Source organism: Amphibalanus amphitrite, unplaced genomic scaffold, assembly GCF_019059575.1.
Source record: "Amphibalanus amphitrite isolate SeventyFive unplaced genomic scaffold, NRLGWU_Aamphi_draft 000669F_arrow, whole genome shotgun sequence".
Taxonomy (NCBI): domain Eukaryota; kingdom Metazoa; phylum Arthropoda; class Thecostraca; order Balanomorpha; family Balanidae; genus Amphibalanus; species Amphibalanus amphitrite.
In genome coordinates, this window is record NW_024882163.1 from 285,964 (window position 1) to 313,429 (window position 27,466).

The window sequence follows — 27,466 nt, forward strand, 5'->3', positions numbered from 1 at the left end:
CGGCCACCGGGACGGGCCGGCAGACAGAAGGTGACGACTGGACGGCGCCAATTATTCCCGGTGATGCTTCGCTGGCGCTGACGCGGGGGTTACTGACTCACAGGGGGAGATTGGACCGAGATTACAGGTGGGCTATGTTGATGGGGCGTCGGAGGGCTGGAAGCAGCACAATGCTATGCATTGGGGCGTGTAAAAATGGTGAGAGAATTTCACGGGTGGTGGCCTCACGTTAGGATAAATGCGTCATTTGTGATGAGACACCTGCTAGGAACAAGGGTCGGGAAATTATAGAGCCAGGGTTGACCTCGGAGCAGTTCTGGGGGCTCAACCCCGACCTTAAGTGGTCGGTGGATTTCCATTTCAACTGCGAACGGCCCGGGTGCCACCGAAAGATGGACGGTCTCAATCAATCAATCAGCCGCCAGTCGAATCGCAATGAATGGCTCCAGTTGTGTCAACAATCACCCGTGCAATTGAGACTGACAAAGTTCGATAAGAAATTGGCTAAGTTAAACAGATGGTTGATGCTGATGTGATACAACATTTGATTTATTGCATGCCTAATTAAAATAGCATGATAACGAAACTGTTGTCGAAAATTAAAAAATTATGGGTGAAAGGTCAAAACTGACGCTTATTTCAACTTTAACGAAACTATGTTCCTTATGGAGCTGCGAAGGCAGATATTTAGCTGAAGTGTATATGAATTTAACCCTTGTCTCTGTTGTTCCAGGTATGTCTTGCTGGATGAGTCAAGCCTTGTCTCTGATTCGTCAATGACACTGTCAATATGGTAAAGTACATACGCTTATAAATTACACTATTGAATGCATTTCCGCTTTCCTGCACTATTGAATCTACCGCTTCCTTAGCCGTCTATTTTCACTACGATCGTTACGCTACCGTCTAATGACTCAAACGGCAACCAACTCTGATTTGGCCCCTCTCTGAACAGTTAACGCATACAATTTGGTGGTTTTGATTGGTCTGGTTGACGGTTGGCGCATATGAATAAGTGAGTTAGTGGTTCAATGGAACTTTGAGTTGCTGGATACGCTTGATTTGATGCTTCTTTGGAATAATTGGTACAACTGTAGAAGCTATAGGATATAGTAATGGCAACTGTACAAGCTGAAACATGCGGACATCTAGTCGGTATACGTTGACCGAGCCTCTCTCCTTTTTTCTTTCTCTTTCCTTCTCTCTCTCTCTCTCTCTCTCTCTCTCTCTCTCTCTCTCTCTCTCTCTCTCTCTCTCTCTCTCTCTCTCTCTCTCTTCCCCCCTCTCTCTCTCTCTTCCCCTCCCTCTTTCTGTATCTCTCAATCTCCTCTATCTCTATATCACTCCCTCTCCCTCTCTGTCTGTCCCCTCTATCTCCTCGATCCGCTCTCTAACTCCTTTCCCTCTCTCTTGCCTGATGGATATCTGGGAAAGAAACAATAGCCGTCTGGCCGGCCGGCCGGACAGTGGGTATACCCAGACACTGGCTGGTGCTCTGAGTCAGCGTCAGAGATTCCGACCGTACCCGGTGGTGCTCTGTGTTCGCTGGTGCTCTGTGTTCGGTAGCTTCTGTTCTCTTCCTCTCTCTCTCTCTCTCTCTCTCTCTCTCTCTCTCTCTCTCTCTCTCTCTCTCTCTCTCTCTCTCTCTCTCTCTCTCTCTCTCTCTCTCTCTCTCTCTCTCTCTCTCTCTCTCTCTCTCTCTCTCTCTCTCTCTCTCTCTCTCTCTCTCTCTCTCTCTCTCTCCCTCTCCGTGCCCTGTGGCGTTCTGTGCTCTGTGGTGCTCCCACCGTGTCCACTGTGCTCGGCGGTGTTCTGTTCCGTGTCACGGAGCTCTCTCTCTCTCTCTCTCTCTCTCTCTCTCTCTCTCTCTCTCTCTCTCTCTCTCTCTCTCTCTCTCTCTCTCTCTCTCGTGCCCTGTGGTGCTCTGTGCTCTGCGGTGCTCCCACCGTGTCCACTGTGCTCGGTGGTGTTCTGTTCCGTGCCCTGTGGTGGTTCTACGGTACTCTCTGCCGCACTGCACGGCTGATAAATTGCTTATTAGCTGGCACGTTGTGGCTCGTTGCTGCTCGTTACTCGTTGCCCGGTGTAGTGCCGCCTGGTTACTGGACTCAGCCAAGTTGCTAATGACGTGGTCAGCTGGCGGGCCGGGTGGACCATGTGAGTGGACGGGGTGGACGAGGTGGACTTGTGGACCATTCCACCGCCGCCACGGGTGAAAGAGGGCGTGTCTGCCCGGCACCGGTGCGGATTGGGTCAGCCCGTTCGGCAGATGACCGGTTACGGTGGGATAGACGGCCGACCGTCCGGTACTGACGGGGTCACGACGCTGGATCACCGCCTGATCACCCCTCTGTACCAGTGGCAGTGACCGTACCGTTCTTTTGACCGTACCTGTGCAGTGTGCAGAGTGACCGCACCTCACAGACCGCGGCGCGTTCTGCCTACGGGCTAGGCAAATTTCCGCGTTATTTGCAGAAATTCTGAACCGTACTAAATGAAATGTGAGCTCTGATGTTTCTGACATCGTGCATATGAACTTGTAGGTGCTCAACCATGCAACGAGCTTCTGGCTTCACAGTAATAAGAATGATTCGGAGAACATATTAGCTGCACTACGTCGCCTTACAAACGCACAAATGCTGAAAGAACTGCGTTAATTTCCGCCAGCGTGGGCTCCGAGGGGCTTCTACGTTGGTCAGCGGGACTTGCGGTGGTGAACTTATGGGGCTTCCGCCCGTTATTCCGCCCACACAGCTCTGGGAGTGTCCGGTGTCGCAGGTCAGCCCCCTTTCCCTCCCCCTCCCCCAAACGACGGCGACGTAGCACATTGAGTCGGTGACTCCTTGATCGGACAAACTGCATTGCACTTCTACTCCCCGTAGTTACCTGTTTGTGGCTCTGTTTTTGCGTAAAATCGTTATAAGGTAATCTAACTAAACGCAGAGGGTGAGTAATTCATTGCATAGTTATTTCAGTGAAATTTTATCTAAATAATTTTTCAACTTCATTTGCATGCATAAAATTAAATGAGAGTAGAACACTAGCAAGTCAGGAAGTCGAATGCAAATATTAATGCCGCTCTTTATTCCGTATAAGCGTTTGCGTAGGTACCTATATAATTGTGTGACGTAGCTACCAGTGGCCGCTATCTGACGGCTGTTCCTTCAGTTTTTTCGTTTTCTGATTGACAAAAAAATATCAAAGTCAGAAGAGCACTAGTTGCAACGTATATTACTTTTCATCTGTCCCCACGGCTACTCTAGTCCCCACCTCGGCCCTTGACAACGGCAAAAGTCTCAATGTCTCGCACCTGCCCCTGTGTATGCAATTATGCAACGATGGACGGTCATCTCTCGGTGCTACCGTCTCTCGTCTGGGCCTAAGGCAGCGGCGGCGGACAGCAGCCGGCCCTCTCGAGACTGCTCGCCAGTCACACCACACAGGGCACATGCTGACCCTTCGAGTAGCATTGGAGGCACTTCACATGTCATACGAGGTGACACCATACAAATTTCGGCGACAGGGCTAAAGCAATAACACGTCATTGCTCAGAATTGAAAACCAGTTTGGGACTCTAGTAGAAGCCTCTCTATCAAGGCACCACATGTGCAAAATACTACAGAACTCAAGGCGATTGCATGCAATGAAACTGAAACAACGCCCAGATGAATGACTGAAAATGACCGCAAATTACGATATCCGGCTGAAACTGGTTTAGTGGACGGCGATGTTTTGTCTGATGCAGGTTAAAACCGGTCTATCAAGACCTGTTTTGTGTGGATGCACGTTTTAGCGAGGTTGGGGCACGTCCATTCTTAAAAAGCTATTTTTTAAACGCAAGCGACAATCTGTCTCGCAGCCACTCTGTGTAACTAACTATTGGTGATTGGTATCGCAGCCACCAGACCATGGGAATCGGTTCTCACCTAATTGGGACACAAAAACTCTAACAAACTGTTCCCACCGCATTATTTGGCTCATTGGTGATATCAATCACACCATCAGAAGACGCAAACCACAGTAGGAGGTGGCAAAAAATCGACATAGCACCTCTCGCAGAAAACATACCGAGACAGGGACAAGGCCCTGCTTAGTGAAACGTTAACTGTTTGCTCTTATCTACTCGTTGAGCCGCTCAGGAACTGAGGCGGCTCAACTCAACTAGATCTGTGTCAAACTAGCGTGTACGGTGAAACTCCCGGAATCTTGAGACCGATCTTATGAAATGAAGTCGGACAGATGGAATGAGCTACACATTGTTTCCGTGTGGGTATCATTTCTTGGTTAATCGGTCGGAATGTGAGGCCATGCCAGGTCGGCCCAGTCTTGTAGGTGGCTCACTTCTGCGGGCTAATCGTATATGTAAGACTGTAGTGCTGGAGTCCATTCCCTTAGCGACCAGCCTGTTGTCGGGTGGCAGGTCCGTGTATGGTGCAGCAGAGTGACCAAGTGACCATCCTGCGCGGACAGACCGACGCGTCGACCGGCGACCGGCGACCGCCGACCGGCGACCGCCCCTCCGGAGACAGATGGGCTCCCACTGGGCTCCAACTACCTCCAGTCGCCAACCGCCGTCTCCATTGTTCGGAAATAGCCTGTTTAACAGTCAAGTGACAGATAAGCTCAGATAGACGACATGAAAATTGTGGTTCATTTGTCGGAGAATTTGTCGAGAGTCTGGCGTCGCGCGGCAGCTGGATGACGCAGCTCTCCAGCGACAGATGAGGCACCGCTGACGAAGAAGACTCATTTGTCTCCGCATCAGCCGACTAAATTGCCCGCCGGCCTGGAAAGACGGCCGCCAGAAACGGCCCGTCCCCGGCGGACGGACGAGCCAAAAGACGCCACCCCCGGCTATGAGATGCGTTTACGTCCCGAGCGAACAGTTGGCACTGGCACCGGCTGTGATTGGATGGGTCTCCGACTCCGTCTGCCCCGCGGAGGCTAGGCGCCGGGACCGGTCGGCGCCGCTACGGCACCGGTCAGAAGCCGGCGCTGCTTCTGTGAACCCATCCGAGCGTGGCCTCCGCGGCCGGGCGGCCGGTGCAACCGCACCTCGCGGCGGCAGCGGGCAGCGGAAGCGGTCAGCCGCCGACCGCCGACAACAGTGTGCCAACCGCCGCCAAACGAGGGCCAGTTTATTAGCAGGCCGGTGTCGGGCCGCTATCCCAGGCTGCCCCGGCTGACCGCGCGACCCGAACCCGCTCTCAGGTAACCCTTGGGCGGCCGCAGCTGACCCAGCGGTGACCCAGCGCTGACCCTGTGACCTGGGACGGGCCGCGGCCGCCACCGAGCCCCGTCACGGTGGGTCCACATGCAACGCTGACGGTGCCGACGGCGCCAACCCGACGGCACCGAGCGTCGCGTCGCGCCGCGCCGACCGCCAAATAGATTCCGTTCTGGCAGTCTTGGCTGATATAATTCCACTCGATATTGGCTGGTAATTGGAACATGTCTGACATTTTAAAACGGCAGCCAGCATAAAATGAGATTTGTCGCTGGAATGATGCTTATGGAAGTAGCTTGGGAAAGTAGCTTCGCGGCATGACATATGAATTTGATGGCACGAATGTGTACCTACTGCTATCGATCAAAACTTTCCACCATTACCTTTTACTTTTCATTCTACTTCTCCTCCTAACCCCTGATGTTCTTTCCATTAATCTTCAATGGCGGTTTTTCTTCTGGGTTCGGGCCACTACCCCCATTCATTCTTCAACCGCCTCTGATGTTATCGCTCCTCAGCGGTTCTTTTTTCCTGTGGGATTCTATTGTGTTTGTGTAAAACAACGCGGCGCCAACATCCTTCTGGGTTCCCGCCTGCATCTACGATTATCATTTGAACAATGCCTGGTATTCTCCAATGTGCTGAGCGAAGGTTTACTGAACGCCCACTTGCCTCGCTGGCCAAACAATACGGCGAAATAAACGCACTAACGAGAATGCCTCTGGTGCTTGTGCCCAGAGCTGTGATATTGCTTCTGAGGAATGTGTCCCACACCAAATACGCATTTGGAATTCGGGATCTTGCGCCTCTTGCTGACGCAAATCGATATGCAAGGTTTTCATGGTTAGATCAGTGTTCGATCCAACCCTGTCTATCCCACCCTATTGAACCCTCATAGTCTTTCACCTCTATCACCCCGCCCTGACCCCGCCCTACCCCACCCCGCCCCGCGCGGCTCTGCGGTCGCGCAGCCGACCCGCCGACGGCTCTCACGTTTTTCGTGGTGCCTCGTCAGTACCTGTCCTGTGGCGTCGGTCTCACCGGATGCAGATAGGCGATCATCGTGCGATGACAGTGACCGTCTGATGAGCTGGGACCGGCTCACAGACAGCCTGCGGTCGACACCTGCCCCGGGCGGTTCGGGAGATCATATCGAGCAGCTTCCGCGCGCTGGAGCCGGCCGGAGCGGTCCGGAGCGGGCCGGAGGAGGCCGGAGAGCCGTCCGGAGCCGTGCACGGAGTCTGAGTGGCCGCCACCGGCCGCTGACCGGCCGCTGTAAAAACACGCCACTGCTATTGTCCGCCGGCTACTCATTAGGGGCTGGCGGCTCGGCGGAGACGCCGCGGACCGGTCCGGCGGCCAGCGCCGTCGGCCATTGATGGATTGTGCGTGAGCAGGAGCTGCGAGCAGAGTAGAGGCGGGCTCTGGCGACCAGCGGCCCTGGCTGCGCCAGCGCCGTGATTAACGAGCTCGCCCCGGTTAATTGCGACCGATTACGCGCGCGCGCACAACCGCCACCTGTCTGACATGGATGCCGACCGCGGGACACAACCTGGAGGTTGTCAGAGGCGAGCCCTTGGGCTGTAGTTGAGCCAGGGTGGTATGGGGAAATCTTACGTATTTAAAAATGACGGGAAAATATTGACTTTTCCCAATCCTGGATTCCATTGGCTCACTCACATTAGGGACTGCTATTTTTATTGCATGGGTAATAGCTGTTTTCACGACGGCCATCTGGTACACATTTGGTGCAGATTAGGTGCAGATTTGGTCAAATTAGGTTCAGTGTGTCTCTTAGTAGCTATCAGTTAGGGCTGCGCTATTTGCTTATATCCCTGCTTTGTCATATTATCAGAGAGTATCATCGATTAAAACACAGAAATAAGTTCATAAAATAAATATATTTGCTGTAAAAGACATAAGGTGCAGATTTGGTCAAATTAGGTATGTGCACTCGCCGGATAGCCCGTCGTGAAAACGGCTAATATCCTTTTTAATCATTATGAATGACATCGTTCAGCATTCAACGCTCCACTTTAAAAACAATAATGAGACTGTTCCTACATGTGCTACCTTCTTTCGCAGCGTGTAATTTCGCCAGGTTTTCACAGCGATGCAATGCCGGAACTCCCGAAGTAGACAACATCTCATTGGTCCAACTTTCTGGATAAGTTAGCTCACTATTTGTTTTCTTTCCGTGTTACCGTGGTGCTAACTCGATGCTGACGTGAATGTTGCGCTTCATTCTGAACTTCCTCGGCTTACGTTAGCGGCATTGGACCCGGTAGCACTGAGTTACCTTGCGCCGGGAGTGCAGAGTCGTCCACAGGACTCTGCGCGGACACTGCTGCAGTCGCCGCGCCGGTCATATCAAATCCTGGCCAGGATTCCGTTCATAATCTGACGCGAAACTATTAGCTGAAGTTGATCATCGGAATGTGAGTCCCAATGAATTGGAGTGACGTAAAGTAAATGACACTTGCAGTAGGCCGGGCCGGGTCGAGCGCTACACCGGCGAACCCCGGCCGCTGCGCGGTATTTTAGCATTTTGAGTGGGAAAAACTGTCGTGCGATTGGTGACTTTGTGTTTTCTGTGTTCTACTTCTCATCCTGCATCTGATTTCGTGATCACCTGACCTGTGAGTGAACCGTAACTGGTTTTATTTGCTGTTAAAAATTGTCGGTGCCCGTCGCTGGAGCCGCTGTCGTGAAGCCATCGGAAAAATTATCGAAGAAAAGAGCTCATCGCTACATAAAGACTTACGTATTTTTTAATGACGCACTCAACGGTGTAATTTTTAAGCGTCTATCTGCAGTCGTTTTCAAGATAATCATCAAGTTCTGCAGGACTATTTTCTCTCCGCCGCGCATGCCTTCAAGGCTCAAATCTCCCCCTCCCAACCGCCGTCGGTTGCCATGGTGACCAGCCCCTATGGGTCCCGACCGGCGCCCGAGACGCCGGTAGCCGGCTAACAACAATGCCGGCCGACCCTCGTCCCCTGCCCCGGCGGCCCGCTCGGCGCGGCCGTCGCGCGGGCTGGCGCGCTCGGCGCGCGAGGGGACATGGGAGCAGCGAACAGCTGACTGTTCCCGGCACTGGGACCCCTCACGGGTCTCGTCGTGTAGAGTGCCAAACACCTGACAACTATCGACGGGACGACCAAATTGCTCCTGCCTGTGCATACGACCTGGCATTTCTGATGGAGGTGCGTGACCGGCTTAACAACAACTCGGCTCGGGAAGTCGCCGAGACTATCCGGCGCAGTCTTCCCGCCCATGTCATCCGCCGTCATAATCGGCCACGCCCCCTCAGCCCAGTGGACGGAGCACATGGCCGGCCCGCTCGACAGACTCAGCGCCAGTCTAACCGGCCGACCGACCCGCCCAAATTACTCATCGGCTCCCTGAATATTCAAAGCCTGAAGCCCAAAATTCAGGAGCTGACGTTTGAGCTCAATCGTCACAACTACGACGTCATGCTTCTGGCTGAGACCTGGCTGCGCTCGACCACCCCGAACCGCCTCCTGGTCATTCCTGGATACACGCTTTGTCGTGTGGACCGCCCAGATGGTAGCGGTTACGGAGGTGTCGCAATTATCACCAAGGCTAAAATCACGTCAACCGCACTCAAGATCCCGGGCAGTGGGAGCTCTGCCAGCAGCCTGGAGTCACTGTGGGCGCTGCTAAAGCTTGAACAGGGCCGGCAGCTGATTATCTGCTCCCTGTATCGGCCACCCCGACACAGTGAGGCTGCTCTGCTTGCCGACTTCACGGACCTCGAGGCCCAACTGCAACGAGTTATAATCGATTACCCCAGTGTTCCGCTTGTCATCTGCGGCGACCTCAACTGTGATTTATTGAAAGAGCCTAATTTCCGCGCGCGTCAACACCTAAGCAGCTTCCTATCAAATTACTCATTAGATCAATTAGTGACCACTGCAACATTTTCCTCCGGCTCGCTCCTGGATGTGTGTATTGTTAACAACCGTGAGCTCGTTTGCGACACCCGTGTTAAATATTGTCACTTCAGTCCTCACAAATTTATCGATGTCGTTGTGAATGTGCCGAAACTGCGTCAAAAGCCCACTGTTATCTCGTCTCGCTCCTTTAAGCGTTTAGATCACCCTGCACTGCATCATGACTTACTCGATGTTGACTGGGATTATGTATTCTCCGCCGAAACCGTCAGTGATAAGTGGGATGCTTTCTTGTCTTTCTTCGTACCTGTTTTTGATGCCCATGCCCCAATTAAGCGTGTGTCTATCCGTAACCCGACTGCTCCTCCCGTCTCCGTCGCCACTCGTGATCTCATGTCCCAACGTCGCGCTGCGCTCCGCCATTTAGGCCGCAACTCGAGCGAGTACAAAAACCTTAACCGCTCTGTCCGGGCGGCTTTGCGTCGCGACCGGCGGGTGGAACTACAGAGGGAAATCGGGGAACGGGGCCCCAACAAAGTTTGGCAATGTATCAGGTCGGTGGTTGCCGGTAAGAAGGATGGTTCTGATGTTCAGCCTGACCTATCTGCCAATGACTTAAATTCTTTCTTTGTATCCGTCGGTCCTCGTGTCGCTGCCGAGATCCGAGCCCAAAACGCACCTACCAATTTGAATGTACGTCTTACCCGTGTTGGCGCATGCATTTTTCAACTTCGAGAAATCACACTTGCCGAGCTTGAGCGGACGATTTTCAGCATGCGTAGCTCGGGTGCTTGCGGTACCGACAGTGTCTGCGTTCGCATGCTGAAAGCCGGATTCCGAGCTATTGGTGGTGTCATCCTGCATATTATCAATACCTGCTTAATTCAATCCGATATCCCCGATTCATGGAAACATTCCATAGTTCACCCTCTGTTCAAATCCGGCAATCCTTCAGACCCCGCAAACTTCCGGCCCATTTCCCTGGTTCCTGTGATCATGAAAGTGGTTGAGCGCATTGTCCATCAGCAGCTCTACACCTACCTCTCTCACAATCACCTTCTGGCATCCTCACAGCACGGCTTCCGCCCCCGGCACTCTACTGAAACCGCGTTGTTGTCTGTCACTGAACGCATCCTGGCCGCCACCGACAGGGGGGAGATCTCAATGCTATGCCTTCTCGATCTTAGTAAATGTTTTGACGTGATAGACCACGAGCTTCTGATGCAAAAACTTATGCTGCACGGTATCGAAATTTCCTGGTTCGCTGCCTATCTTCATGGGCACACCCAGAGCGTGTCGTTGAAAAATGGGTCCGGAAGTAGAGTGCTGTCTCGGCCTCTTCCTAATACCATGGGTGTCTTCCAGGGCTCTGCGTTAGGGCCGTTACTTTTCACCATCTTCTCTAACAACTTATCGCTGTACGCGGGTGATGCAGTAGTCTTTCAATATGCCGACGACACCCAAGTATTGCTTAGCGGTCCTGCCAGGGACCTTGAAGTTCTCATCTCGCGCATGGAGGTTTCGCTCGCGTCACTCAACGAATGGTTCTGCGCTAACGCCCTGAAGGTCAACGCCAGTAAAACACAGCTCATTGTCTTCGGCAGTCGTCAAAATTTACGCAAATTGCCAGATTTCAGGGTATCGTTCCGTGACGCAGCGTTGCAGCCGTGCGCGCAGGTTGGGAACCTGGGCGTCACTTTTGACAGTACTCTATCCTGGGACGCTCACGTCTCCGAACTCAGCCGCCGGTGTACGGGACTGTTGATCGGTCTCTCCCATGCGCGCCACAGTCTCCCGGATGGCATCATTAGAACGCTCGTGACAGCACTCGTTATCTCACGCATCCAGTACTGCCTCTCAGTTTATGGCAATGGGTCCCAAAAAAATTTCGATCGTCTCCAAAAAATTTTGAACTTCGCTGCTAGAGTCATTTTCGGTCGCCGTAAATTTGCCCATGTCTCTGACCTGCGAAAAAAGCTCGGGTGGTTGTCCCCGCGTCATATGGCTGATTACCAAACCCTTGTTATCGCCCACAAAGCCATTCAGCGCGGCGAACCCGAGGAATTGGCAACCATGTTCGTCACAAACAGCGCTGTCCGGGAGAGACACTCCAGGCAAGATCACCTCTTTCACCTTCCGCGACCACGGCTGGAAACGGGTAGGCGGCGGTTCGGCTATCGAGCCGCTGCTCTACTCAACAGTCTCCCAACTCAGCTGTCGCAGCTGTCTTCCGCCCCCTTTGCCCGATCTGTTAAAGCCGCGATAGTGGATGGGACATCAACTGATCGTCGCTGACCAACGGGTTGGTGGGTGGGTGAGTTGTACCTGTGTTACTACGAAAGTGTCTCTGTCCTTGCTTTGACGTGAGTGAATGTGTGAATGCTGTGAATGTTTAGATTAGTAACCGCGGATACGGATTCTGAGCAGTAATCGCCACGCACTTTCAGAATGTGGATCGCTCATGATTGTTCAATACAATACAATACAATACAATAGGGACTCAACGCATAACGATATAGAAATAGACTGTTCGATCTCCTTCGGCCGCTTTTGTATCTAGCGGTTCTTTTCAGTGAAAGGCTTGTTGATCCCAGTCATGTGGCTCCGTATTGACTCCCTTGCTTCCCCTCCAACGATCTATAGGGAGCAACTCCAATAGTCCCTAATAATGAGATCTATTTCGGCCTAACTCCATTCATTGCTTAGCTCTAACGAACCAGTGCTATTTGGGCGCGTTTCTATCCTGTTTGTCCGGCAGCTGGTTCATCGTCTCGCTCCGCGTCTCTCTCTCTCTCTCTCTCTCTCTCTCTCTCTCTCTCTCTCTCTCTCTCTCTCTCTCTCTCTCTCTCTCTCTCTCTCTCTTTCTCTCCCCGCACTAGCTCTGTATCAGCTGCGCCGCACGAGACGTCAATACGCCCGTGTCGTGTGTTGTCGTCGCGCGAACGCAGCTGCCAAGCACACCCGTGAGACGCGCCTTCATTGGCCGAACGGCGTGTGTGACGGCACGTCTATGCCCGGCTCTACCGGCCCTTCAACCCTGCCCTGAGGCACCGCGCCGCCGCCGCACCGGCCGCGACGGCCGTACATGCGTCGGTACCGGCGCGTCCGTACGTCGCCAGAGGCAAACAGGAGAGATGGCCGTCGCCATTGGCCATCAATACTGATCAGAGGCGAACGGTGTTTGTCCCCGCACCGTAGTGCGCTGCTGTATTGGCTTTGTCGCCGTCGCCGCGGCGCCCGGCGCTCACCATTGTGCCCGCGGGGAGCCCGAGGTGCATGGTGCTGCTCTGTTGTTGGAAAAATGGACTGATTGGCAGCTCTGGTGGAGGTTATTGGTGTATGGTATGCTCTACACTTACAGTCTACATGAGGTGGGCTTGACTTTGCTCGGCGTTTGTAGTCGGAATCGGCGTTAGCCTGCAATCAAATAATGGAAAAGAGAGGCTAATGAAATTTCTTACACGGTTATCTGATAGTGTTGATATTTACTTGAACCCTGTCTACTGGAACATTTGCGCAGAATAAATTCATGTTCGCCCTATTCTCCATGTCAGAAAATGATGCATAATAAATGCAAATGATTTTCGGATATGCCTTTATAACCGATTGAAAATAACAGATTTCGGGCTCAGTTATTTTGTCGATCAAACCGATCTCAATAATGTTGCTGTTATAATTATGACATTTGAAAGAAAAAAACTGTTAACTCTGATGATCATTATACCTATAACGATGTTTACATCTCCTAGATCTTTTCTCGCTGTGTCTCAATAACGTGTTGCATTTTGCAGCACTGCAATACCTACTACGAACTACATTTCTTAGGGATTCGAACGTCCAATTAAGATGTCATTAAGCGCCAGCCTTTGTCCGAAGCGTTCCGGGTCATTTATTGCTGCGTCTTCATATCACGGCTGCTCCGGCCGGGAAGTCTTATGGAACTCATTACATGAAACGCGAGTCATAACTTCTATCAACCTCAGCCTCGGCCAAAGATGTCCATGGTTCACTACCCACCGCAGCCCCTTGCGCGGCAGCGGGGAGAAATTAGGAAGTTACCTAAGGGAGTAGGGTTTTAAAATAGTCAGTGCCACTACGTAACGACTAACCTACTTGGTGACTTGTGTTTTAAGATCAAAACAACAACTGTAAATAACTTTTCCTTAAAGTAAAGGGACTTTTTTGGAGAGGGGAAGGAACTTTATTTTTACATGCATTTGACCAGTTGCTATCGTACTTTTATCACCCAGTGACAATGCGGAATCGGATACATTGAGGGCGGGATAGTTGCGTCTGGCAGGTAGGTATCACCTCTGATTATGCCTAGCCTGTCACTTTCCATAGTTTTGTCGTGGCATCGCTGGTCGCAACGTAGCTGTGGTGTGACGGAATGCACTCCGAATCGCTAATGGACCGTAAAAGGGGCCGTGTTTCGCACGCCACCCCGCCGACCGCACCCGGCGCCGAGGCCTCCGCGGCCCGCGGCCCGACCGCGGTATTCGGGTCGCCAACAGCGCCACACATGTCTCCGCTGACCCGGTGACCTGGCGGTGCACCGCTGTGACCTCTGACCTCGGCCGCGGCGCGGGCCACCCTCTCGGCCGCTGCAGACGTGACGTCACCCGGGATGGTCGCTCTGATCCGCCGCAGAGATGCCTCATGTCTCTTAGGTCCAGGTGTGGCGTTCTGTTGTCTGCAGCTGGGCCGAACAAAGACACGGAGCGGCTGTAAAAAGGCGAGGGAGCGGTCCGCAGTCGTGGACATCGGCCACCTCTCATTCTTGCATCTGATCTCTCTGCTCGGCGGCATCCATCTCTCAGCCGCCGTTGTGAGCTGCCGCTCCCTAATCCTTCCGCCACAAACGGAAACAATCGGAGGCCCGTGTCGCGCCCTGTCTGGCGGTCTGTCTGCCCGATCAGCCCGTGACCCCGACCCCCTGTCTGATCGCGGTCCGGGAGACCACTCCCCTACCACAGACCAGACCATCCGGTGCGGTCCGGCGCGGTCCGGGAGACCACTCCCCGACTACAGTCCGGATGGTCCGGCGCGGTCCGGCCCGGACCAGGCTGCAAACAGTCGCAGCTCGTGTCACTGGCCGATTCATTACCGGATAACGGCATCTGATTAGGGCTGCAGACGCCGGCCAGACGCCTCGACACGGCAGGCGCCAGGCGCCTACTCACACCGCCGCCGGCAGAGGGGCTGCGACTGTATACCTGCGCAACAGAGGCTGGTTAGGGCGCGACTGTACCCCTGCAGCAAGGGTGCAAATCGTCGGTATTAGTGTATACTAACACCAGCAGCTGAGGCAGTTGTGCTATGAATTTCCCCAGCGGACAATTTATTGCCTCACCCGGGGCTGCTTAACGGCGTGGGACTGGCTCCTTATTGAAGCTGCTCATGTAAGACACCATTCAATGTCAACTGTATTCTGTTGGAGTCGCACTGTAGTGTGGCATATATCTACCTCAGAAACGTTTACACTCCGCGCCTGCAACGGAGACACCTCTTGGCTTTCAGTGTGTCGGCTCCAATATCCTTTCCGTTGTGCATATCTGTCCGAAGTTGTGCCGTTGTGACAGCTACATTGGCGACTGATGCATGGCGGTTATTTGTAGCTGCCCGCTCGACCAGCCTCCAACCGATCCAATATAGCGACTCCATCGGCGGCGACAGTTTTGATGAGAGCGGTGGATGGACCTGTTACGGCCCTAGTTAGGAGAGCCGAGCCGCGCAGCCGGACGATATTGTTGCCGGGCTCTCGATTGGGACGGGAGCCGGCGACCCACCCGGCAGGAGCTCTCAGGAAGTGTCAGCCGGTCCTGGCAGCTAATGTCCGAGGAACAGGGGCAATCCCCGGCTATAGTTTCATTTCAAAACAGCTCTGTTCAAACAGTCAGTTCCTGTGTTACTGAGTCCACGTAACTCATCACTGATCACAGGTGATTTCTGCCTTCAGTGAACTCTGTTACTTCTCGAAGGGCAAATAGTTGCTGACCGCTGACCACTAACTGCTGAATGGGGCCATGCCCTAGGCTGACCGCAGAGGGGTGGTGAGGTGGGTGCGCGGCTCGCCGACCAACCTACCCGCCCCTACCCGCCCGCTCGCCCGACCTACCCGCCCGCCCGCCCGCCCGCCCGACCGGCCGCGACCGAGCGCTCCGACAAAAACGTCCGGCTCTCCCACGGTGGCGACCTATGGCCCGAGCGGTCACCAATTTACCGACTAATTGGCGGCCAAGTGGCGTCCCTAGGCGGCCGCTTGTAGCGATTACGCTTTGCGTGCAGTGTGGTTGATGGCTCTGAAAACGGCCGGTCTTTGCGGAGTGTGACGAGGCGCGATGCTGTCGGCTCGCCAGGTCCCGGATATGTCTGAACTAGTGACAGGTCTGCAGCCAACAGGTGACGGACATGTCAGATTCACAGAGAGGGGCTGGGGTGAGATTCTGCTCCAGTCACAGCGGCAGGTGATGATTTGTCAGAAACAGAGCGGATAAAAATTACTTTCGTGGCAATGTATAAGAACGCTGAAGGACATTGCCGCTCTATAGCGCTATCCTGTTACAAAATGAACATCTTGCTGGAATTCTGAAATAGTTGCTTTTCCATACCTTCCTGCGCTGAAATCTGTTTCCCCAATGCCTCCTGGAAATGGTGATTGCTAATAAGATGCTGCTGAGTGGTAGCAGACAATCGCCCCCAATGTAATCCTATTACTCGATGATTCTCCTCGGAGAAAGCGTTCGTTCGCCATTTGCATATATTACAATGTCGCACGATCGCGAAATGAAATGCCACAAATTATGCCAATTATTTCACGGACGGCCTTCCATTCATAAAGCCACTTACATACATAGACGAACCAGCATAGCGCCGTACACAATACACACCCGCACAGTCTTTCTCTGGTGAGTGGCGAGATAAGGGCGTCACTGTGCCGCGCTCGAATGTCTCTGTTTTCCATCTCGCCAGCCTGTCTGTGCCGGACCGGAAGCAGGTAGATCTGCCTCCGGTCCAGCATACTGCAACGATCCGCCGCGCTTGTTTGCATCAGCTGCAAACGAAGCAGCTGCAATAGGTGCAGTGTGCTACATTTGCATTTCCGGCAGACCGGTCACAGGTGTTGCATCGTCTGATGGTCTTCTGTATTGTAATTTTTTGACGGCAAGATGCATGTTACAGCGTAACACATGCAATACGATTACGATTGATGCTTTCTCAAAGTTCTCTTGTAATTCAGTTTTTTCTATTCGCTTTCGTTCCACTTCTATCCCGCTTGTCTCATCTGTTTCATTTTAATCATTGTCCGTCCCGTTTCTTTTGCGCGTGCTCCTGTTCTATTCCGTTGCCTTTCCGTTCCAACCCGGTCCATTCGTTCATTATGTCCCATTATTATTATCATTATGTCCCAAAGTTATCCCATTATCACGTGATTTCCCATCCCCATCCTGTCCCGTCCCATCCCGTCCCCATGTCCCTCCGCGGTTCTATTCAATTCCATCCCCACCGACTTCATCCCTCCACTCTGTCTTCGAGTTTCATCCCATCCCATCACGCCCCATCGTGTCCCATCCGATTCGATCCCATCCCACCCCATCGGTCCTCCGCTGTCTGGCCTGCGCCCATTCGATCAGCTCCCCATTGAGGCGGCGCGCCCATTACTCGGTCGGACAGGGCACCTGGCCTCCGCTGAATGGGATGCCCACCGGCGACACACTATATTGAGCACACCGATGCAATATGCAGACCAGGAACGAGGCGCGCACCTGTGCTCGTGCACCCGGTGCACCCAGCACGGACAGATGACCTGTCGGCCCGCCGAGACGGTGCAATATTGGCCTCCGATGTACGACAACAGTATTAGACGGGACAGTGGATTGGTGAAGCGACGTAGCGTCTGGGGGAGTCCGCGGGGTGGATGCATGTGCTGATTTTACGAAAACGAGTTTAACTGGTACTTGGTAGTCCTTGCATATGCAACGAAATGATCTCGAGCGACCAGCTGGCTGGTTGGTAGGTTTCCGCTGCGAATAAACTGTGGCGAGCTTCAGACTAACGGGCCGAGGCGGTCCTAGGACTGAACCTCCGCGCTCGTCCGTCAATGATGACCAGTCCACAGGCTGCTGTCATCGCTGAACAGACCCAGTGACCGAGCTCAGTGACCATCGCCGCCGCGGTCACTGGGAGCTCCAGACGATTATACCCCGCCTCTAATTGAAAGCCATAAAATGCTGGCTCCAAATCCGGAGAAGATTGGGTTTGATTAGTATGCAGACGGAGTGTCCGAGCACTAATATCACTGGCATGGCGCGGTCGTCGGCAGGCGGACGGACGCGCCTCAATGCGGTCCCCGGTGCCGAGCGCAGTCTCTCCACCGGCTGTGGGCGGCGGGGAGGGGAGCTGTGATGTGCAGTCGGCTCCGAGAGGACCCGCCCACCTCAGACGCCAAAACTGGATCAGACAGGTCACGCAGCCTGTCCGGAAGGGCTGAGCGACGGCCGTGAGGGTGCTGAAAGCGTGGGCGGGACGCCTCTGTACTCGTTGCGCTGCAGCTGCGGCGACATTAAATGGATTTAGCCGCCGTGAAAGAGGAACAAAGTGCGTGCAGAGGAGTGGGGGAAATGTGGCTCTCTCGAGGATGTGAGAGGAGGCGTGTTTGAGTGAGAAATCGGCTCACTTCAGAGGTTCGTGACCGGGAGGGAAATGTCAGGGATAGGTCAGGAGGTCATCTGATGCTATATAGATCCAGATCAGGAGCCAGAGCCTAAAGGTTTTCATAGCAGATGCTGTTGACAGCCAGAGGAAAGGTTCAGAGCTACATCAGTGGTTTCGGGCGCATGCTTGACATGCATATTAGTAACATGCAATTACATAGGTCAGTTATAGGTCAGACACATGTCCAGCACAACAGACACAGATCAGACACCCGTCAGACACAGGTCAGCTATGAGTCAGCTGCAGGTTCAACACAGGTCAAACACAGGTCAAACGCAGGTCAGACGCAGGTCCAAAACATATCAGACACAGGTCAGACTCAGGTCAGATTCAGCGACGCCGGCAGGTCTGCTGAGATCAGAGGGCAGCAGCGGGGAAGGGGAAGGGCAGCGCTGGCTGCACGCAGAGAGGTCAGCGTCCTCAGCCCCGCCATCTGCGGCCCCGCGCGTTTCCCCGCGGCGCCATTCAGACACCCTCATTAGGGCCAGATTACGCTGACCACAGACGAATAGATGCCGAGGACGGCGCGTCGCCGCCTGCCAATCGCTCCCTGCAGACCCGGTGAGGGGATGAGAAGGACTTAGGGAGTCACGGGGCGTAGGGAAGGGGAGATGGAGGAGGTAGCCGAGCGAGGGGCATTGTGGTGGAAGAAGAAGAGGTGCGTGGATAGAAGAACAAACGAGAGAAGAGGTAAATGGAGGGAGAAGACAAAAATGAATACCTAAAGGAAAGGGTAGAGCAAAATGTAATACACAACACCAAACCTAACTAAGCATAAACTTTTTTGTGGAAGAGGGCGCCATTCACAATAAGAAAAGAACAGCGGCAGATTTGCAAGACGGTGGCGGAAAGGAATAAAGCAAAATGGGAGAGGTGCGAAACTCTCAGTAAGAATGAGGTACTACTGGCCGGATATGCTACTGAAGTAGACATCACGTATTAGCTATGCATTGGCCCAAAGGTGACCCATGGACCGCGGGTGGTCGGCGGGGCCCGGCCGGCCGAGAGTACCTCGTTGGCAGCGCTCCTCACCGGACTAATCTAGCCACGATGTCGGTGGCGCGAGATGGCGATCGATGCCATATGCCTGCCAGATATGGAAATCCCACCGACTCCGCTGCCATGGTCAGCGGTCCGCACTCAGCCGCCGGGGCAGCGACTTGTGTGATAAACCGCAGATTATCGGTGGGCGTTGACCTCGTGTTGTTGTCTGTTGACTGTTGACTGTTGACATTCACGGATGGCTGACCAACCAAAACAAACGATATAAAGTCGATAAATTTTGCTCATAAAACACGACCTCAGACCTGTAGTTACTTTTGTCTTGATAACCTATGAAGAGCCTATTTGGGGTAAACTGATTCCATGTTGTGGGCCATAAGCTTTGATGAAGATAGGTGCCCCTATAGAACATGGGCAGCGCGGCGTTGCCAAACGCAGATAACACGCGCCTTCTCTCTCGCTCGCCCCGTCGGGTCAGCACAATCTCTCGTTGCCAGCCAGGCGTGGTGTCCGCGGCTGCAGTGGCTCGGTCTCGAGCACCGCTGTCGGTTCGGGATCACCATATTTTCAGCGGCACTGATTTAGAGGAGCGGCGCGGGCCTGCGGTCCGACCGGCGCGGGCCAGCGGTCCAGCCAGCCCAACTTCCGGAGGTGCGCCCCCGCCGCAGACGAGACTGCCTCAGCCAGGTGGGGTGGGCTTGGTCTGGCGGAGCTGCAGCTCACCATGGCTAGCCTCACAGCGGGGCGCCTAGCAACGGAGAGAGAGGGTATAGCTGGTGAAGTTCTCCCGAAAGGCTGCCATGACGTGGTGAGGGTTGGGTGAGGGTGGGGAGGGGTCTGTAGGTAGCTGCCCCAGCTGCGGGTGGTGCCTGTAGTAACAGTCATTAACAACCTGCTGAACAGCTCACCACACCTCCAGCTGCCAGGTGTGGGTTTGCAGGCCCACCTGAGCGCCTCCCGAGCGGGTGCGGGTGTCTGTACCGGTGTCAGAGCCGGTGTCAGGGCCACTGTCGGCTGTTGACGCCGTGCGGCGGTCACTGACCACTAGACCAGGGTGTGTCAGCCGGTTGCCGCGCTGCAGCGCCCGCGCACCCGAGCGGTCAGCCGTCGCGGCTCAGAGCCGCCGAACGAGCCGACGCCCACCGCGTCGTTTGGAAATATTCTCCGTAATCGGGCCCATTACGACGTGCCGCCTTAGCGGGCCACCTGTGGGGAATAATCGAACGCTCGCTGTGATCGGCTGGCCGTTACGGCGTCCAGCGCCCGCGGAGACTGCAGGGCAGCGAGCGAAGAGAGGAAGCAGGATCGCGAACGAGAGAGGAAGAAGGAACGCAAGGAAGAAGGAACGGGATAGGAGGACGGCAGGCCAAGGCAGGGTCGGTGGTGGAAACTCAAGTCAGATGAACGCGGGAACAGACAGTTGCTTACAAGCACGAAAGTTTGACCTACGAGTAGTTCTGTGCAATGACGCAATCTTCACCTCAAAGCAATGTAAGCGATCGTTTGTGATAATTATGCTTCCTTAGCGAGGCAGAGAATTTGGTTGTGACCGATCTTGCGCTTCCACCACCATCCCATGATATAAGTTTACCGTTTTGCTGGAGTTGACAACGTTTCCGAAACAGCTTCGGTTTTGGTCCGTTTTCTACGATGCTACCGGATCTCACCCGATTACGTCAGGGATGATTATGGCTTATATAGGCAACCTACCCTCTTCTCTTTAATTCCTCCATGTGTCGATCATATGACTTTACCTATCCACATTGTTTCCGCCAGGAATTAACATGTATAACCTTGCGTCCGTCTCTGACAACTGACACTGTCATTTAATTTGTCCGTTTTAACGTGTTACTTTATCAGCCATCGAATCGTTTGAATCACCGTAAATCGAGGATTTGTCAATGCTTCGAGATAAGTACAAACTTGACTTGTCAAAAAGATAGCTTAGGAGATGTGATGTGTTTATTTGCTAACAGAATGACGCCAAAATATGCGGCGTAGTTGTCCAGACACATGAAACCTTTGACGTTTCCATTTTTGTTCCCCATGCATTTCAAGCAACTGTTACTGAGCTATTAACTATATCCGGACGTCTTTAGGTCCAGCTCTAACAACGGCCGCCTGTCCTCTAGTATCGGTTTCACAGCCAGTTTCCGATAGTTTCACACGGGCGGCGGCGAGGCGTTTCCGCCCGGGCTATCTTCGGACCGTGTCTGGGACAGAATGGGCGGTGTCAGTTCAGCGTCAGAGGCCGGCCGCCGACACCTGAGACGGTTTATTGGGGTCTGGCGGCGATTTATACGACCCAGTCTGTCCGCGGCCGAGCAGTTCCCACGGCGTCGGTGGGTCCGACTGTCCCCGGGCCCCCAGAACGGCCCATACCGGCCCGCACCGCCCGGCCGGACGCAGATGAAATCGCGCCTCGCGCGCGCAGTTACGCGACGCGCGATCCCAATTGAGCTCCGAGCTCCACGGGCTAATGTGTTCGGAGATCTGTATCACTGTGGCCCTGAGAGGCGCGCAACTATCAAACGGATTTTTTGTCCGACGGACTTTTGACGAAGTCGTTTGCGAGTTCCACGTTCAGACAGACTGCTGAAAACGTTGTTTTCCCGGAACGGATGTTTGCCCGGCAAGTCAAACATCCGAGTTTTCTTGTTAGCCATTATGGAGCGGCTGTGGTGCGTTGATGTGCGGCACTGCCGTTGTTGAGGAGGCCGCTGTCGCCTGTCCTGCCGACTGGAGGAGCTGGAGCGGGGCGCCCACCTGCCGCCTCTATAGACGCCGCGGCGGCCGGAACGAGCGCGTCTAATGATGTGCTGGCCCACCAAACGTGTTTCCTTTCACGTCCCGTTTTCACACGCCGACACGCCGGATATCTGAGGGGCGACAGAGAACAATGCGCTGGTCAGTTGTCCTTGGCCGCGGCGACGCTCCGGGCCGGCGTTCTGTGAGGAGGTGAAGTGAACCTCCCTCGACCCACCGGCGCCGCGTCGGCGTCTCAGCTGCGTCGGTACCGTCGTTAGAGGGGACAGGGGGGGGGGGGGGGTCCTCCACCGACGACGGTCATCGTCGATTGAATCGGCTCCGACTCGGCGTCGGACTCGCTCGACTGGCCGTGGGAGGATCATCCCCGGAACCGCAGGCGCGTCCTGCCACCGCCCAGAACCTGGGCCGAGTCCACGAGCCCAATCGATGGTCTCTCGTAAATTGTCCTCCGCTCGGCCTGTCGCCGCGCGAGTGATACCACGGCCGAGCTGAGGTAATGCTGGAAAGGATATTCTGAAAGATGCTGAATGAATGATGCAGGGCTAATGCTGGGGTATGTTACCGTTGGGGGTATTTTTGCATACAGGCCACAGGGCCACTGCATAAAAGAAATGTGTAGCATTTATATGTTGAAAGTTGGAACAGGGAGATATCGGAGTGGTGAATATTGATCAGCTCCGAACAATCCTTATGCCTCCTACATTCATTCATCCTTATGCATTCCTCGGAAATGTTGAGACACCGCGGAACGGAACTGCTTTGCGATGCCATGCTGAGAACAATGATTATCATCAATGTCTCTCCGGGGTGTGTTGATGTTGCTCCGGGGGGTATTTTTACATAGCTCGCCGGCGCCATGGGAGCACTGGCGCCGTGCCGCCGTCCCGTTTGCCCGTCTGGTTGGTGTGATAAGGATGTGAAGGATGGCTGATCAGGAGCAGACCGGAAGCGGGGGTGTCGCCGAGGCTAAAGGAGGCGGCCGGTGGTGCGTGCGACTCAATGCCACCGAGCTTCCGACGCGTCTGTTGGCCATTAGCACGAGCTATAAAGCGCATCGGCGGGGCCAGGTGCGAAAGGCGCCTCCGCTGTGACCGAGACGGGGGTAATGGGCGGCAGCTTGGTGGGCCGTGAAGGGTCCTTCGTCCTGACATCGGACAGCTGCGGTGGCCGCGCCTGTCCAGTCAGGGTACCCAGTGTGGTAACCGTCCCGCACTGGGCCACCCATGGGAGGCCACTGATGTGTCCGTTGTTGTCAGTTCAGCACGCACGTACATGTGTTTTTTCTTTCATATTCAGACTTGATTTATAACAATACCTATCGTCGATTGTTTCCTAGAAAATAAGCAAATGACGGTTCCGACAACAAAATCAATGTTTTTAAGACAGACGATGATCGTTAACTATCACGTTATTTACCATTCAGTCAAATGAAGAAGATATCGTCAGTTCGATACGTTTAACGACACCCCTTCACAAAACTTCGTGGGCATCATATCCCACTGTAAAAATTATTAAAAGCAAATTTTGTTTGATCTTACAATTTATTATTTCCTCTCGGTTTTCGCAGTTCATTGTCAGCAGCAGCGGTTCCGTGTCCGTCCGTCCAACGTGAGCGTGGTGGAAGGAGACAGCGCCATCTTACGGTGTGAAGTGCAACACCAAGTCGGACAGCTCCAGTGGGCCAAGGATGGATTCGCTCTCGGTAAGTTTGTCTATTTAGACTATTTTTGTTCTGTATTGAATCTGCCAGTTTTGCATATCTCGCATATTAAACCAGGTCTGAGGCCTGACATACATGCCTCGGGAATTTCAGAAATTATGCGAGTTACGCCGAAGTTAAACTTCAGCCTTCTTCACTTACGTTCATCAGTAAGCTAATGCTAGTTCACTGAATAACGAATGAACACAAAGTTAAGTTAAATGAATTAGGCTTGAGCAGTAGCACGCATCCTCACCGGACCAGGCCCCTGACATGTCTCGTGGTGACGTGACTGCTGGTAACCGTCCGACTCAGTTATCTCGCCACTTCACATCCTGTCACATTCCGTCACGAGCTGCACTGCCCCGCCATCGCCTCACGTCACGTACACGTCCGTCACCTGCCGGACGTCACGTCTCGTCGCGACAGAGCGTCACGTTTCGTGTGGCGCGCAGAGTCGCTAGCGTTGACAGGACGTTCGTGATTTGGTCTGGATTTTTCAGCACACAGAACCGATCACAGTGCCACACCAAAGTTGCAGCTTTGGTTGCAATTTCGCACAGCACCCCCCTCCTCCCCTCCTCTTCCCGCTGACAATAAGGGCCGAGCCCTCCAGGAATGTGTACTCTGTACAGTCACCTGCGAGCCCACAGAGTGCGCGCACGTGTCTCTATTGATAAAAATCCGTGACTACATACATCTCCCGAACAGTAATGGTGCGAGATGTGTGTCGAGTATGGATACGCACTTCGGTATTTTGCCTCGATACACTGTCAGTTCACAGACACAGAGCATGCATCATGTGCAAGTGCAGTGATAAATATCCCGCGTCTTAAATGTTGCTCTGCTTGCTGATTGCGTTTCCATCGAATCATATTCAACGCACGCGAGCTGTCCGTCTATACATCCGTCACAGTCAGGTCTCATTTGTGTATATGATGACGCGTTTATAAGTTACAGATGCGTAGGTGCCATCACTTCGCATTTATATATTAAAACACAAAATAATGATGTCGTAAAGCACTGAGCACTCGCTCATAGCGTGCCACATCGATTATGTTGGTAAAAATGAAATATAATTACACTCGGTCGTAAGATATGCCGCCCACGTCCGCTGGCAGCCCACGCCATATTACCGAAACCGCTCCATGCCCGCCACGAATTATCTGCTCTAAGCCGATCTAACTTAGCACGTGTGGCGCCAGCTTCAGCCACTTTAAAACACAAATTGTTTCTCGCGAAAGAGATTGCAGCGCATTTTTCTGAAATCCGCTGGACTTGGTGGTCGAAGTTTAATTGGGATGCTTAAATTGAAGGATTAACTGTGTCGTTGTCTTGTAAGCTGGTCAGTCATTATTGACTCCGAAACGATTGGATACTCGTTCTGTCCAGATATAGTCTGGCCTGAGTGAACTGACAGCAACAGGGATTTGAGGATGTTCGGAATTGCATCGGATAAATACGACGACGTGCCTCCACGTCTGCTGCCGGAAATCTGCAGATCGGTAGAGAAATGGCCCGCCCAGATTGACGATTATATGTCGACAATGTGACATTTTATTTACATTCCGTATTTAATAAGTAAAACATTCGTGCAATTAACGTAAAAATCGATGACATTCTTATCTTTTATGGCAAATCACGTTCGTTTATATTTAATAGGCACATACGAGACAATATCCTGTCAAAAGAAGATTTTAGATTCCCTATGTTGTCCAATCGTCCCATGTTATTTTTCTTGTCAACATATCGTCCTATATCCTTCGTCTCTCTCCTCTCTCTCTCTCTCTCTCTCTCTCTCTCTCTCCTCTCGCTCCGTCTCTCTCTCTTCTCTCTCTCTCTCTCTCTCTCTCTCCTCTCTCTCTCTCTCCTCTCTCTCTCTCTCTCTCTCTCTCTCTCTCTCTCTCTCTCTCTCTCTCTCTCTCCTCTCTCTCCTCTCTCTCTCTCTCTCTTTCCCCCCTCTCAGCACCCAGCGCCGACTGCCTTCACATTGAGCTGGCCACCGTGAGTTCTGCCCGCCGACAGATCCGATCTCGTTGGAAATGTTACAGCCGGGCGACCGCCACCGCGCGCGGCGCGATACCGGCGAGTGGCGACAGAAGTTGATTTCGAGTGGCTCAGCGGTCGGCTTCACCTTTGAGAAATGTATCACAAAACCGAGTCGAAATGGCGATCGTCGCCATGAGAGGGCCGTATCCCGGCGATGATGGCCATAAATTTGGCACCAGAAGCACCTTTAAACGCAAATGGCCGGCGCTGGCGGCGTCAGCTGCAGACGGGCCCGCCGCGCCGACCGGCCATTTTCATCACCGCGCGGAGTGCGGAGTCCGCCGGACGCCGCCGCCGCCGGCGGAACTTGTTGCCGACGCGGAGCGGAGCGCGGACGGAGGTGGACTCCGCTGTATATCGGTGCTGTCTGCAAAGATGAGGAGGAAATCCCAGCCATTGGCCGCGCCAAGCGGACGTGGAACTACTGCTGATAACGTGCTACCTGATTCCGGGTTGAAAAATAATGGCCCAGGATCTAATTCTAGCATCATTATTTCACATTGCACTTATAGTTGCGGGCTACTAAATTCGCTTCGTGTGCTGACTGCATCATGAGTGGCCAGTTGCCGCTAATGGTGGCGCTCTAGCTCATGCAAACACTTTTTTTTAGGAATAATTTATTTCTCTCAATTTGCAGGTTACTCCCGGTCACTTCCCGGATACGACCGATACCGAATGCTGGGTGACCCGGGGTCAGGAGTGCATGACCTGGAGATCACCAACGTGACCCTGGAGGACGACGGTCGGTTCCAGTGTCAGGTGTCGCCGAACCGGGGACAAGACGCCATCCGAGCCGACGCCATACTCACCGTGCTAGGTAAGTTACTGACAAATCCGCTAGGCTTCCATTGATTAGACCCAAATAACGCTATTCCTCAAAAGACTACCGAGGGAATATTTTCGGAACAAATCAGCCTCATGGATCTAGTTATGTAATATGTAATATAATCAGCGTATGCCGCCTGCAGATTAGAGTAGATGCTGACTAATGTCATATCCACCGCCTTGTTAGCGCTGGGAGATATATCCCGGCCCGTATTCTGAGCGCTGGGCCGCCGGCATGCCGGTCGCAGCCGCGCAGTTCTGCGTTTCAGCCGCGGCTGGACCTGCACCCGCCGGCCGCCGCTGAAGAAAGCGGTGACGAATCGCGTCGTTAGACGGCTACGAGGCACACCCCATCCATCGGCGGTGATTTTATCGCGCGGTGCTGAGACCCTGACGTAGCTTCCCGGCGGTGGCCATGACCCGACCGCAGTGCCTCAGGCTACATGGGACCAGGGAGAGGGGAGACACACATCTGTCGCAGAAGGCGTGAGCCGAGGTTTTATTGCTGAGGAGGTTATGATTTCCGAAGTAGGAGCAGGAGCTGCTGGAAGTTGGCTGTGGGAGACGGCGTCGGCGTGGCGGAGAGATGCCATCTGGTTGATGGCTGCCACGGGGAGAGGGAGGGTGGCGCGGAGAGGAGGGAAGAGGAGGGGAGGGGAGTGACGGAGGTCCGCCCGTGCCATCACCTCCGGCCATATGTCGTCCTTATCTGGACGGCTCCGATGGAGGGACGCTGTCGACGGCCGACTGTGCGCGCACCCAACTCCGTCCGACGCAGCCGACGCGGCCACCGTTCGATCTGATCGTAATATCCCCACTGATGAGTATTGATTTCAAATCCGTGGCTCCATAAGCATTACCCTGTATGACCGTGCCATGAAGCAGTGGAGCGTGCATGCCGCAGCAATTTTATTTTTATTACCTCCATTACTGAATTTTGGTAGGCAATGACCATGCCTATGCCGGCCGTCACGCTAAACTTCTTCTCGGTTAGTTTGTGAACTGGTGTGTCTCGTTTGCGCTTCTCCTGGTTCCGAGCTTCTTCATTCAACCGTGTCAAACATGTCAAACGCTGCTAGTGACCTTATTTATGTTTCTGCGCTTTGTCCCGCAGCGAAGCCTTCTTTGGTCTCACGTCTCCTTTCTTATCGTTATCGTCGATGACCTTATGGGTGACATGTCTGACCTATGTGCCGCAGTTGAGTTGCACCTTTGCACTGTATTCCGTACCTACTCCGTAGTCAAGTGACACTTCATAGTTAT

The 27,466-nt window shown here is 53.6% G+C and overlaps 1 protein-coding gene across 3 annotated transcripts in view; it reads left to right on the forward strand.

Moving 5' to 3' along the window:
* The window catches only part of LOC122364334 (nephrin-like), a 58,034-nt gene that overhangs the window by 19,244 nt on the left and 11,324 nt on the right, over nt 1-27,466 (forward strand). For all 3 annotated transcript variants that reach the window (XM_043334609.1, XM_043334611.1, XM_043334608.1), the window contains exons 2-3: nt 23,198-23,332; nt 26,016-26,195. In XM_043334609.1, the coding sequence (XP_043190544.1) occupies nt 23,198-23,332; nt 26,016-26,195 (315 nt within the window). The remainder of the gene's footprint in view (nt 1-23,197; nt 23,333-26,015; nt 26,196-27,466) is intronic.